The 15,739-nt window shown below is 32.3% G+C and overlaps 1 protein-coding gene across 2 annotated transcripts in view; it reads right to left on the bottom strand.

The window, feature by feature from the left end:
- Positions 1–563: 563 nt before the first annotated feature.
- Positions 564–15,739, bottom strand: part of LOC143049995 (uncharacterized) — a 55,783-nt gene continuing 40,607 nt past the window's right edge. For both annotated transcript variants that reach the window (XM_076223785.1, XM_076223784.1), the window contains 3 exons: positions 6,918–7,088; positions 6,056–6,233; positions 564–1,686 (listed from right to left, as the gene is read on the bottom strand). In XM_076223785.1, coding sequence (XP_076079900.1) covers positions 1,553–1,686; positions 6,056–6,233; positions 6,918–7,088 — 483 coding nt within the window. In that variant the 3' untranslated portion in view covers positions 564–1,552. The remainder of the gene's footprint in view (positions 1,687–6,055; positions 6,234–6,917; positions 7,089–15,739) is intronic.

Here is a 15,739-nt window from a genome sequence, read left to right on the forward strand (position 1 = left end):
TATATACTTTCGATACCTTGCCTAAATTTCCTCCGTCAAAAAATCTTTTTGTAAAATTCATTCTACAACAATTTATGTACTTTACCATGCACTAAATACCCGCAATATCGCTGGTGTGTTCTAGTAACATTTGATAAAGGCAAACTAAAGTTAGAGAACAGAAACCAAAAGTCCAGCAATTTTTCAATTTGTAAATGGGCATAACTCTAGAATGGTAAAAGTGATGCCACCAAAATTCAAACTAGCAGTAGACTCTGTGAAGTGTGACCAACTAAAAGAAGTAAAAGCTTACAATTTGATCTATTTGGGGAAATAATTTGATTTTGTTGTGTATAGAAAATATAAAACAGTAAATTTTCCTCATTAACTGCATCTTTTGTTAGCTTTACTTCACTTCTCTTGGTTGCTCTTAATTGACAGAGGACCAGAATGTCCTTACACACGCGTGGATAAACATTAAAAAAAATGTATACTTAGAGTCAAAAATCATCAGATTAAATACTCTATTAAAGACTTCAAAATTTTTCTCTGAAATAAGTAATCCAATAAACAAACAAACAGTATTTTCTAAAATTTACATTTAATGACAATGTATTTATATGTTAATTCATTTTACACATTTCAATTTATACATAATAACAACATAATCTTTTAATAAAAAGTTAACAAGGTATTAAAATATGTCAGTGTACATTATCATAAAAATATCATTTCCCCCCTCTCATGGACAGACTTTCCCCAAGGAATTATTTGAGGGTAACAGTTTTCTAACTTGGACTAACACATTTTTAACTTTAACTTGTTAGTTATATTAACTGGTACTGTAAATTGTATTTGGAGGAGTGGAGATTGTAGAAGAATAAAAATTTACATCTATTTTAAAGTGATACTGCTTACACACTATCAAATCTATAGAAGTATGCAACTTTCTCAAAATGGAAATCACTGTCTGCCCAAGTACATATACAATCCTAGGCATATCTCTTACAGATTACATAATACCAGAGTTCTAAACTAACATTTGGTTGTGGACATTTTTGCCCTAATATTCATACCCAAATTTCAAAAAAATATCTTTAATATTTGATTTTCTTGCCGTATCTATGTTTGCTTAAGAATGTTATATTCAACTTATATTGTAGATAAAAACATTTCACATCTTAATGTGAGGATCAATTTAACATACTTTCATAACTGGTGCTGTATTGGAAATTATTTTTTTCTAACATTGATTTCTAATATATGTAATTTCTTTCTACTATAACTCAGTAAACATTTAGCATAGTTTGTTATTTGACTTATATGTATTTTTTTCAACTTTACAATCATTACACCATAAAACTTGTTTTTATAATTAAAAAACTGTGAAAGAAATGTTTTGATTGTTAAATCAGTTTATTAGCTGTCTTCTCTTCCAGTTGCTAACTTATTCAATTCCAGGGTTTCTTCTGAGAAAAATCAATAAGTCTTGAGCTTATCATTTGATAGCATAAAACTGGTAATTTCCATTTTATATTGCAAAACTCCCATCTTGATGTCTGATATTGTCTGATCATCTGGTGAACTTTTTATTGCCCACTTGTTTGTAAATTTTACTTTTATTGTGCTGTTTGTTCCTGTTAAACCCTCCTGGCCCTCCACCACCTCCTCGTCGGACCATCTTTTCACTCCTGCTACCATGTACATCTTGATACAGTTAAGGCAAATATCAGTGCTTTATTCAGTGTTGAAAACTTAAGTCAGTCTATTGGCTAAGTTCTACTTTGTTGAAATCTATATAAATTAACAAATCTGAACAATCTCAAATGGGAACAAAGTATGAAAATATGTGTACATGTATTTTCAAATGGTTTTAAAAGAGGGGAGCAGAACAGTCAAACTCATAAATCCAAAATAAACTGACAATGCCATGGCTAACCAGGTGCTCTGCAGGGCGCAGCTTTATACGACTGCAGAAGTCGAACCCTGAACAGTTGGGGCAAGTATGGACACAACATTTAAGCTTGATACAGCTCTGAATTTGGATTGCGATCAAATTTTTGACATAATATGAGTTTCTGATACAAAACAAATGTCAAGATCTTACAAATCTATTGCGCAATCTTGTACAATTAAAGATTTCTTCTTTTAACTTTTCAAAAATTTGGAATTTGAGAAATTTGAAAAAAAAAAAAAACAAGAATGTGTTCAAAGTACACGGATGCCCCACTCCCACTATCATTTTCCATGTTCAATGGACCGTGAAATTGGATAAAAAATATAATTAGGCATTAAAATTAGAAAGATAATATCATAGGGAACATGTGTACTAAGTTTCAAGTTGATTGGACTTCAACTTCATCAAAAACTACCTTGACCAAAAACTTTAACCTGAAACATGCACTTTCATTTTCTATGTTCAGTGGACCGTGAAATTGGGGTCAAAAGTTTAATTTGGCTTTAAAATTAGAAAGATCATATCATAAGGAACATGTGTACTAAGTTTCAAGTTGATTGGACTTCAACTTCATCAAAAACTACCTTGACCAAAAACTTTAACCTGAAGCGGGACAGACGGATGAACGAACGAACAGACGGACGGACGAATGAACGAACGAACGAACGGACGCACAGACCAGAAAACATAATGCCCCTCTACTATCGTAGGTGGGGCATAAAAATTGAAAACAACTACCACCCCCCTTTTTTTTGCAATTACAAAACCTGACATTTCTTTATACATAATATACAAGTAGTGTAAGGGAGGTAAATCCAAAACATACCCAACATTGTATGGTCAATGTTTTAGAATTACCTCCCTTACACTGCTTTTAAATTGTCTTAATTGTCTTAATTGGTGATTTTGAATCTGTTCAAAGTTTTGATTTTTCTACCCTGTATACCACATTGCCTCACATTCTCATTAAGAAAAAATTCACACACCTAATTAAATGGGCATTCATAAAAATCAGAATGTGAATATATATGTTCAAACTCTTTTAGGTCATTTTTTAGTAGCAATAAACAAAAAAACTATGTTAATTGGACATGCTTTGATACTATATATGCCCTTGAATTTTTACTAGATAACATTTTTGTTCGCTTTGGAGATTCCGTATATCGTCAGATTATCGGAATTCCAATGGGGACTAACTGTGCACCACTTATTGCGGACCTGTTTTTGTATTGTTATGAGTTACAATTTATGACAAAAATAAGCAAAGACCCATCGAAACAACATCTGATAAACAAATTTAATAATACTTTTAGATATTTGGATGATATTTTGGCTCTCAATAATGACGACTTCAGTATGTATATTAATGAAATTTATCCTGTTGAACTTACTTTAAATAAAGCTAATACTAACAATGACCACTGCCCTTTTCTCGATCTTGATATCTATATCACTAATGGAAAGCTGAATACAAAAATTTATGATAAAAGGGATGATTTTTCATTTCCTATCGTTAATTATCCGTTTTTAGATGGTGACGTTCCCTTGTCACCATCTTACGGTGTTTATATATCTCAACTTGTACGATTCGCTCGTGTATGTAACAATGTTTTCGATTTTAACGAGAGAAATTTATGTATTACTGAAAAATTATTACACCAGGGTTTTCGAAATCACAAACTAGTCAAAACATTTACTAAATTTTATCATCGGTATAAAGACATCATTCGTAAATATAGCTCAACATGCAGACTTCTAATACGTTCAGGTATTTCACATCCAATTTTTTATGGTAATATTCTTTATAAAGCACAAAGGTGTCAGTATTCACCTCAGAAACTTACAAAACCTTTGAATAGACTTATTAAGAAGGGATATAATTACGATACTGTTGTCAAGTCATTAAAGATTGCATATTTTGGCGTTAATATTGAGTCACTGATAAGGTCTTTGCATCGGAACTAAACACATTTATTCTAAAAAAACAGTTGTTGGCATGACACGGGTTATGTTCTTCTCATATATGTTATGATGGTATGATACTAAACCCCTAACGGGAAGGATTGTGCCTGATGTTCATATGATGAAATCATAATCTTTCAGTCAGTTTAATTGAAGTCTGGAGCTGGCATGTCAGTTAACTGCTAGTAGTCTGTTGTTATTTATGTATTATTGTCATTTTGTTTATTTTCTTTGGTTACATCTTCTGACATCAGACTCGGATTTCTCTTGAACTGAATTTTAATGTGCGTATTGTTATGCGTTTACTTTACTACATTGGTTAGAGGTATAGGGGGAGGGTTGAGATCTCACAAACATGTTTAACCCCGCCGCATTTTGCGCCTGTCCCAAGTCAGGAGCCTCTGGCCTTTGTTAGTCTTGTATTATTTTAATTTTAGTTTCTTGTGTACAATTTGGAAATTAGTATGGCGTTCATTATCACTGGACTAGTATATATTTGTTTAGGGGCCAGCTGAAGGACGCCTCCGGTTGCGGGAATTTCTCGCTACATTGAAGACCTGTTGGTGACCCTCTGCTGTTGTTTTTTATTTGGTCGGGTTGTTGTCTCTTTGACACATTCCCCATTTCCATTCTCAATTTTATTAATTGTCCATTGACCAGAAATAGCTAGTTTTCCCCCTTTTTTGCCCCTGATTCTGAAACATTTTGAGCCATAACCCCCTAAAGTCAATACTAACCATACCTTCATGGTATGGAAACTGGTGGTTTAATTTCAGAGAGATTTTTACACTTAAACATAAGTTATTGTTTGAAAACTACAAAATTGATTATTTTGGGCCCCCTTTTTGGCCCCTAATTCCTAAACTATTGGGACTATCCCCAAAATCAATCCAAACCTTCATTTAGTAGTATTGAGCCTTCTTGTAAAAATTTATAGAGATCCATACACTTAAACACAAGTTATTGTCTGTAAACTAGAAAAAATGTTTCTTTTTGGCCCTTATCCCTACATATTAGGGAAAATTAACCCCAAACTGAATTCCAGCCTTCCCTGTGTTATACTGAGACTTGTGGTACAAAGTCAGAGAGATCCATACAGTTACAGACAAGTTATAGTCTTGAAACTAGAAAAATGCTTGTTTTTGGCCCTCAATTCCTAGACTGTTTGTCCAATAACCCTTAAAATAAATCCCAACCTTCTACTTATGGTATTAAACATTGTGGTACAATTTCAGAACAATTAAAATACTAATACACAACTGTTTGTCCTGAAACTAGATAAATGCTGTTTTTGGCCCCTTTGGGCCCCTTATTCCTTAACCTTTAGGACCATAACCCCCAAAATCAATCCCAAGCTTCCTTTTGTGGTTACAAACATTGTGTTAAAATTTTATTGATTTCTTTTCACTTATTCAAAAGTTATTATGCGGAAACAATCCGTCTTCGGAAGACGCTGATGAAATTGACGACGTGATACCAATATACGTAAAAAAAAATTTACTTCTGGATACTACCTTATGAACATAAACTAGCTTCTGCCCAAGTTTGGTAGAAATCCAGGATAGTTTTAGAAAGTTATCAAAATTTCAAAAACTTTAACCACAGAGTGAATATTGTGGACGCCGCCGCCACCGACAGAATGTAGGATCGCTATGTCACTCTTTTTCGTCAAAAGTCGAAGGCTCGACTAAAATGTCAATTCTGGGTACAAAACAGTAGCATGATTTAATCAAATATAATAGGTACCCATTCCTCCTATCAGTACTGGCACCTTTTAATTTTCCAACCAATACAATCAACTGTATTATTAGTGAAAAACTTGCATTAAGAAAATGTGCCCCTTTTTTTTTTTTTTTAAAGTAAACTGATTGAATCAGTTATAATAACAAACTGCACCTCTATTAATCTTGATACAGCTTCTGGAACATGACAGTAAACATGATGTCATTCACCTTTTCAGAATCTAAAGAACTATGGGGAATCTCATTGTTGGTACACCAAAATGAAAATTATGTTACGTCATTGGCTCAATTTCAATTATTTTAGAACGTTTTAACCAACCACAAAGTTTTGGTGTATGCATTTGAAAATATTACCCAGAATGCATTAGATTCTGAAAAGGCCAATTAAACTAGTGAATTCAGTATAAAAGGATACTCAGATCAACAAATGGAGGAACTTGGAAACCAAAAGACAGTGCCACTTTATTCAGGTCTAAGCTGTTTACTTCATAGATGTTCTTCAGACTGTGAGAGGCATAAGCTCTAATGTAGGATTTGTAAGCCTCTTGTGCTGACTTGTGCAAGAAGTAGTTCTTTTCTATTAGCTTCTCTAACTGAAAAAAAAAAAAAGATTTTTTTATGAAATGTAGTGGACAACATTTCTTTCTATGAGAAAAATATCATGAATTATATCTAAGAATACAATAATAGGTCAACAAATTATTTGGCAAATAAGTAGGAAGCATTCCCCTTTGGAAGGACATCAAAAAGTGAATCAAATCGAATGCATATGAATGTGTTGTAGGGTTGCTGTTTCATTGAACTTGCCTTGATTAAAGTGCTCTCTAGGGATGAACACCTACACGTATATAAAAAAAGTTGAAAAAGGTCAAAGATGTATAAATTTAGGAGTAACAATATTACCAAAAGAGGTCTGAAAATAATGAGCAGTAGTATTTTTGCTTTAACTAATCAGCACCCATTTTGTACCTGCGGAACCGGACAGATTAAAATTTTATATTTTATAATACTTGCAATGATATCAAATATTAGTCTTTTAACTTTTATAGATATAGTAACTGACAAAAATTGAGAATGGATTGGGCAATATGTCAGAGAGACTACAGTCTGACCAAAGAGAGGAAAACAGCTGAAGGCCACCAATGGGGCTTCTATACAAAGAGAAAATCCCACACCCAGAGGCATGCTTCAAATGGCCCCTAAACAAAAATGTGTATTAGTTCAGTGACAATGGACGTCATACTAAACTCCGATATATATATATAGTAGTATTTTACCTGTGGTTGAATATTTGATATTTTACTCCATGAAAATTCAAATTCATTTAGTGGTACTTTGGCCTGCTTGAGGTATCTTAGAAATCCTAACTCCTCTGGTCGGAGACATAACAAAGCATGTCCAATACCACCTTCTCCTCGAGCTGTTCTACCTACTCTGTGGATATACTCCTGCAAAGAAAGTATGTTAGTCAATAAAATATGATGATGCAAAAACCTTAATGATCAGGCTCATATTGAAATTGAAGGGAATTTGACAAAGAAAGAATGATCTAGATAACAACAAGAGGCTCCATTGCTTTCCAGGCTAAAATATATCTTGTTTTGCTGATAAATTATGCTGATTACAGTATCTTTTCAGTTCCTATTTGGTCGAAATTGGTCCAGTGGTTTCAAATGAAAATATCTTTTTTAAGTTTAGGACACTACTATTGACAATATACAGAAAGTTATGATAATAGCTCACATGGCCTAAAGGGTCAACTTAAAACAAATTTATTGTGCAAAATATGTAACTGCTTAATATATCTAGTAAATCAGCTTAATACTGCACATTTAGAAATAAAAAAATATAAATATGTCTGTTTTCGATTAAATTATTTCATTGCTTATTTTGACTTTGCCCAATGTAGAGCTGATATAAATAAGAAGATGTGGTATGAGTGCTAATGAGACAAATCTCCATCAAAAGTCACAATGTATAAAAAGTAAACAATAATGGGTCAAACTACGGCCTTCAACACAGAGCCTTGGCTCACACTGAACAGCAAGTTATAAAGGGCCCGAAAATGACAAGTTTAAAACAATTCAAATGGGAAAACCAACTGTTTAATCTATATAAACTAGAGGCTCTAAAGAGCCTGTGTCGCTCACCTTGGTCTATGTAAATATTAAACAAAGGACACAGATGGATTCATGACAAAATTGTGTTTTGGTGATGGTGATGTGTTTGTAGATCTTACTTTACTGAACATTCTTGCTGCTTACAATTACTTCTATCTATAATGAACTTGGCCCAGTAGTTACAGTGGATAATGTTAGTAAAAATTTTCAAATTTTATGAAAATTGATAAAAATTTACTATAAAGGGCAATAACTCCTTAGGGGTCAATTGACCATTTTACCATGTTCTATTTTTAGCCATGGTGGCCATCTTGGTTGGTTGGCCAGGTCATCGGACACATTTTTTAAACTAGATACCCCAATGATGATTGTAGCCAAGTTTGGTTGAATTTGGCCCAACAGTTTCAGAGGAGAAGATTTTTGTAAAGGTTAACGACGCCGGACGCCAAGTGATGAGAAAAGCTCACTTGGCCCTTCGGGCCAGGTAGGGCCAGGTGAGCTGAAAAGGAAAACCAATGATCAAATCTATATGAAAATAAGCAACACTCATGAACCACACCAAATAAGTTAACAATCACTAAACAACAGGCTCCTATCGTAAGACAGGCGAGTACAAATGCAGTTGGTTTAAATAAACTCATCATAGATACCAGGATTGAAATTTTATATTTATGCCAGACGCAGTTTCGTCTACAAAAGACTCATCAGTGATGCTTGAATAAAAAAATACATTTTAAAGACACATCTATGGTTAAAGATTGTAAGTTGGCCTCCAGATTTCTTTTCAACTTTGCTGATGTTGGGTTGCTGTCTTATGAATATGTTCCAAACATCTCATTCTATTCATATACTAGAATAATTGTGGTCAAGTTTTGGGTTCCATTTCATAATGGATCCTTGACAACATTTTTGTGAGTCTGAAGACAGATCACTGATGCGAATTATGGAAGAAATTAACAATGTTCCAATGGACCATGTGAAGATAAAGCGTATTCTTTTCACTCTAGCAGGAATAGGAAATGTAGTTGTCATTACCATCAATAATAGGATACAGTTACCATTAGTTATATGAGCTTACCTCACATGAAAGCAATCTAAATACTTTCTTTCATACAGAATATATTTACTACTACATTATATTTATAAGTAACACACATGAAGAATGACTTTTGTTTTTGATTATGATTATGTTCCTGGGTCTTATGATAAAAATAAGTTAATTGAACAAAATAATTAATTGGGAGCTTAAAGATCTGCCATGATACCAAACTATTTATTACTTTGTTGATTCCACATTGTTTGATGTTTTTAGTAGAAACAAATCGTCTGAACTACTTGAACTTAAAACTAAATCCTATCTTCGCAATAGGTACAGGGATTATCTGCATCAAGTGCATAGAAAAGATACCAAAACAAATTCATTTATTTTTTCCATTTGTAATGAATGTTATATAACTGATTTCTTAAAATACCACTTTACATGTATTTCTAAATTGAAATTTATTATTCCTCTTCAATTCAGTTTTAATTTAAATCACAAATAATGCCAACTTTATCAAACCAAAAAATTTATCAAGAAAAAGAAAATACCAGTACTTTTCAAAAACAAACATTATTGAAGAAAGCACTTTCTCTTTTATTTAGTATACTTTGATCTATAGGAACCATTTTATAATGACCATGGCACATTAAGATATTTTTGACTGCAGTAAAAAAGCTAAAGTCACCAGACAGTACATGTCTTATTTGTAATAACAATGATTAAGGATATAAGAATCTTTTTTTATTTTACATCAGATTACGACTGTATTACATAAATTTTCCTGTATTTTAATCTGGTTCCCTTACTCACAATCAAAAATCTACAAAATAATCTACCCCAGTGTTTGAATATAACAACACCTTTATGGTAAATATTCAGTCTTCCATGTTCATAAATTTCAAACTCAAATCTATGCATCAAAACTATGGCTTTTTGGAAATATTTTAGGAGAAAAGTTAATTCATACTTTAATTTGTCCTTCAAATCTTGATGAATATCTATAATATTTAAAATAAAGACAGTATAGTTTTGACTTTACACTAATCTATCATTTATTTTTATGCCAAATAACATGATTTTATAATACTTATGCCAAATAGGATCTCTTTTAAACAAGAACAATACCCAGTCTGAACCTGTGTTGCTTCATGCAATTGATTGAGGTAACATGAATACTGGAGCATAATTGATCATTCCCAGACCAAATATTAAAATCATTCACTTCAATTGGAGCCAAGAAAGTTTTGACAATTATTTTTCTTTGAACAATGAGTGTTGTAATATTTCAAACAATTGGCAAACAGGAAGTAACTACACTACAGATGAAAAAAATAATTCGGGATGTGTCCGGTATGCTCCCACTTGCATAAAGCATAAAACAGTAAAAGTGACACTACCTACTGATTTTAGTTTTGTGGTAATAAGCATTTTGTATAAGTTTCATAACATTTGCTTGAGGCAAAATTAAGTAAGAGTACAGAAACGAGAAATTTTCCTTTTGTAAAGGGCATAACTCTGGAATCATTACAGTGACACAACTAAAATTCAAAATTAAGATCTGTATTTTTTTTTTCGTAATAAGCATTGTGTATAAGTGTCATAACATTTGGTTGAGGCAAACTAAAGTTAGAGAACAGAAACCAATTTAAAGATGTAAGTACCTATGGACAGACAAGGGTTAAACTTAATACCCCCTCCACTAGGGCGAGGGCATAAGAATTGCTTATTGGCTACAACTTTTACAACATAATGAAGCTGTAGATATACTTTAAATCAATTCCTTACACAGAAGCCCAGAAAACTTTGACAAAATGTTTTCTTTCGATTAGACGGACAGTGGGAAGCTGTTACTAACCTGCTTCCGTCTTCATCAATGCAGGTAAAAAATAAACCATTCAACATTGAAAATGTGATCTAATGGTATAATTTATTTTTATCTGAGTACATCTAAATTGTTGGTGTTCATTATATAACTTCAATTTTAATTTCATGTAATTTCTAGAATGAAATCAACCGATTGTTATTAATACATATTTTTTTTGAATACACTTCCTTTGTAGAAAGCCAAACAAAGTAATGAATTCCTTTATTGCCTCAGTGTAAACACATGTGATAAGGTATACTTGTATATCAGTATACTTAGAGATGAGAGGATAGGAAATGTAAATAAAAGGTGTTTTATCTTCAGGTGTTAAAAGACATTGTGCTGTAGCTACCATTGATAGAAGCTGGTGATGTACAGAGATAACGTTACAAAGAAACAGTTGTTAGACATGCAACTATTAACAAAACAGATGAAAACAATATACAAATAACATCCCTATTGAAGAACAAGCTTTGCAAATTTTTGATATATGAAACCCTTTGAAAGAAGACAGAACTTCAAACTAAATATTTATTTCACAACCCGATATTCGACAGATTATTAGATATACATGTCATAAACTATAATCGTTATAGAAAGAGGAAACTTTTGTCTTTTTCTACAGACAATAAGATTGAGAGGGGTGTGGGTGGAGGGGTTGGACTGGACTCTCCATTTGGTGGAGTTCTTATTTTTTTTTTATAAATATCTTAGAGAAAAGAGAGTGCAAGAGCAAATGAAATGCAATTTGCAATATGAGATTGGCTCTGATTTCATACTTGTCTGAGACATAACTGATAATGATGTAAACCACGACCCAAAAAATTACAGACAACTCAAATCAACTCCAGTAATAATAATTTATATGGCCATACCTCACTAAATCTGATATTTTGTTAGATAAAAAGCATTATTTTAACTTGTTTACTTTTTTCCCTTAAAAAATTAAGATATAAAGATTCAGGAATTTTGTTTTATTTAAATCCTTTAAACCTAGTAAAACAAACACATTGATTTTATCACTCTCAGATAAAACTCTTTCATTTTCCTTATATTATATATCTCTAAAATCAATGGGCACATGTAGTCATTTTAGTCATTTGATATCAGTATAGTCAGAACCAAAATGATTGAGTGTGTTGCCTGCAAGTCTCCAAAAGATAAAAGCAAAAATGAGTAAATCCATGTTTCTGTATGGGGAAATCTGAAAATCTGAATAACAGGTCCTTCATGTCTGTGCATGTTTTGCAAGTTTAGTTAATATTGTTTCTAGCTTTTTTGAAGGAGTTAGTGTGACGAATATATCAGAAAACAGAATTGATTCCTGTGTCACCCCTAGTGGCATGCTGTCAGACGCAACAATAAATTACAATTCTCATTCAGTTAATTTCATCTCATCAGATTACAACTCCATAGACATTAACTGCTCTTTGGTCAGTAAAACATATATTTCCTCATAACATCTTCCATTTAATCCCACAGATTTCTTAGCTGTAGCTCTTTGGCATTCTTTTCATTCTGTACTAGATACTTGAGGTTTTTTTTTTTGCATCAATTTGTATTTTCTATTTATATACAACAATAAAGCTTTCTAATCTGTTTTTGTTGAGAGAAACAAACGTGTAACTGACATCCATTGACAAGAAGATAAATCTACCCAGATAAAGTCAATGACTCTAAGACAGTAACTGTAAATATATTCTCTACCACTGTATCCAATTAATTATAATGTCAGATATTTTGAATTTTAGAACTCAAAATTAAAATCAGAAAATTTGAAACTAAATATCACAATTAATGGCATTCTGAATTAAATATTCCCTACATATTTGATTTTTACATGCAAAAAAATTAATCAATGTGTGGTTTATTGGAAATTTATCAGACTGGTCAGAACAGGTTTACAAACTGAAATATCATCTTTACAAGTGCTTGTTAATGAAATGCATTTTGTGTTGCAGAATATTTATTCATTTTCAGCTCTTAGCAGGCATGCTGCTCATTTTCAACCTTCCCCTTTTAGCACTATCCACAAGCAGGGTTCTAATTACTCATAACCTAGTGTTGACAAGTTGTTGATGGTTGTAGACCAATAGATGATTAACTATTTAGACAACTGAGCCACCAAAACAAATATTTGAATTTTGCTCTAAGTAATTTTTAAATTGAACTATAGCAAGCTAGCAGAAAACTGGCAAACATTTTATAAGTTTTCATAGTTCCTCTAAAATATATAGTTCAAACGCCAACACCATGAAGTTGTGTGTTTTCTGTACTTTAAACTGATGTAAAATAACTAATTAATCTACATAAATTATAAGAAGCAAGCATTTGAAATTTGTTCTGCATAATCGTTCAAGCATTAGATTGAAGACTGTTGTTTTAAGACCGAGTATCTTCTTCTTCATCATTTATCATTCAACAAAAATAGATCTGCACTAGAAAACAATCTCGTTTTACAAGAAAACTGATGATGGAGATTATAACAAAATATTTACAAATCATTACAAAACCATTAGCTAGGTATAAAAGGAGATGGCTTCCACATTTAACCATCATCTTTAAAGAATCGGCTCATTAAGTGGAAAAAGAAAATGTGAAGATCTGTTGTCTAAACAGATGATATTCTTGTCTGTAATTAAGATGCTGTTTGTTTTTTTCATGAGATATATTATATCCACTATATTCATATGTCTGGCATGAGGAAGGAGTTTACAAACCTTAAGACACTTGCTGCTGTACCAATTATCTCAGGGCATGATTTACATACCCAACACATCAGTAAAACCCTCTAAAATTAATGGAAATAATCCACTGTACAAACATCTAAGCATAACCTAAACATATCATTCTCTTTCTGGACAAACATACTTTGTATATTTATGAAACAAGGAACAACATTCATAATAATTAGCAGGAGTTCAAATCTATCATTTTAACACAGTTAATATGTAAATAGTAGTCATTATCATTTGTTCAGACTGTATACAATGTCATCGGTGACATCATGGCTAGTTAATGTCAGATACTATTTATCTAGTAGTAACACACAGGATTGATTCCTGGTAAATCCCTTAACATTACTGAACCTTTACAAGCAGTAAGGACATTGTGACATCACTATTACTAGTACCACACATGATTGATTCCCAGTAAATCCCCTAACATTACAGAACCTTTACAAGGAGTATGGACATTGTGACATCACTATTACTAGTACCACACATGATTGATTCCCAGTAAATCCCCTAACATTACAGAACCTTTACAAGGAGTATGGACATTGTGACATCACTATTACTAGTACCACACATGATTGATTCCCAGTAAATCCCCTAACATTACAGAACCTTTACAAGGAGAAAGGACATTGTGACATCACTATTACTAGTACCACACATGATTGATTCCCAGTAAATCCCCTAACATTACAGAACCTTTACAAGGAGTATGGACATTGTGACATCACTATTACTAGTACCACACATGATTGATTCCAGGTAAATCCCTTAACATTACTGAACCTTTACAAGCAGTAAGGACATTGTGACATCACTATTACTAGTACCACACATGATTGATTCCTGGTAAATCCCTTAACATTACTGAACCTTTACAAGCAGTATGGACATTGTGACATCACTATTACTAGTACCACACATGATTGATTCCAGGTAAATCCCTTAACATTACAGAACCTTTACAAGGAGAAAGGACATTGTGACATCACTATTACTAGTACCACACATGATTGATTCCCGGTAAATCCCTTAACATTACAGAACCTTTACAAGGAGGAAGGACATTGTGACATCACTATAACACTGATCTGCTGGATAACCAAAAACCAAAGCCTCACAAGGAGCATTTTCTATATTTCAGTATTGAGCCATTAAATATAGGAAATTCAGGAATAGCTAGCTAGTTATTTCAGGGAATTCAGGGAGGGTTTCAGTTACATTGTAATGCGGTAAAAACATTATGTTCAAGGGAATTCAGGAATGGACATTTGTTTTCTTAGTGAATTCAGTAGAAGATCCCTAATTACCTCCTCATAACATCTGTTATGTATCAGAACCATATGAAAGCAAGAGCCTCAGAGTTATACTCCTGATTCCAGACATTTATGGTCAACTGAGAAGCCAAGATACTCAAAGAAGCAATCATATTAGAAGTTTTCTTTACATAAAATGGAAGAAAATACAGTAACATCTGATAATATTAAATGATTAAATTATAATTTCTGAAAATAAATCTCTATTCATGTAGTAAAATATCTATAAAATCAGATGATGTCTTATCATATATATGATGCTTTTATCATCTGTAATTTTCAAACATCTTTAATGTATTTACAGTAAGACAAAAAACATGCAATTTTCTAGTGGATAATCATTTTAATCACTGCACATTTAATGGTGATGTCTGAGGCAAGCTGATTGCTGCTGTAAATAAGTTTGATCATAAACTTCAGAAAAATCATTTTTATTCTTTTAAATGTCTATTTGTATTTAGTTGTCTTTAATAAACCAAGAAACGGAAACCCCTTTTAACCCTAGTTCACATGAACAGTGCTTTATATCTCATATTTTACAATTTTGTTGTTGCTGCATGCTGAGTACAGTTAATAAATACTTCATGTTATAGCTTGCTGTTTGTTGTGAGCCAAAGTTCTGTACCTTGATCTATAATGGTTTACTTTTATAAATTGTTACTTGGATGGAGAGTTGTCTCATTGGCACTCATACCACATCTTCCTATATCTATACACATGGTATTCAACTACTTTGTTTCAAGCATTAGCCAGAGGGAACATCTGAATTTGAAAATTATTAGACCAAGCAGTGCACTATTTTATCAGCCAAAAAAAAAAAGGCTTACCCCTATACAAAGTGTGATAAATTTAAATAACATTTGAGTTCCATGTCAGTCATAAGTGAACTATAATTAGTTACTAACATATACATGTACTAAATTTTAGAATTATAGATAGAAAATGCATAACACCTGAAATTTGAGACATTTTAAACATAAACAGGTATCTTGGCATCTTAAATTAAAACAACAAATTTC

The sequence above is a fragment of the Mytilus galloprovincialis genome, chromosome 10 (genome assembly GCF_965363235.1).
Source record: "Mytilus galloprovincialis chromosome 10, xbMytGall1.hap1.1, whole genome shotgun sequence".
NCBI lineage: Eukaryota > Metazoa > Mollusca > Bivalvia > Mytilida > Mytilidae > Mytilus > Mytilus galloprovincialis.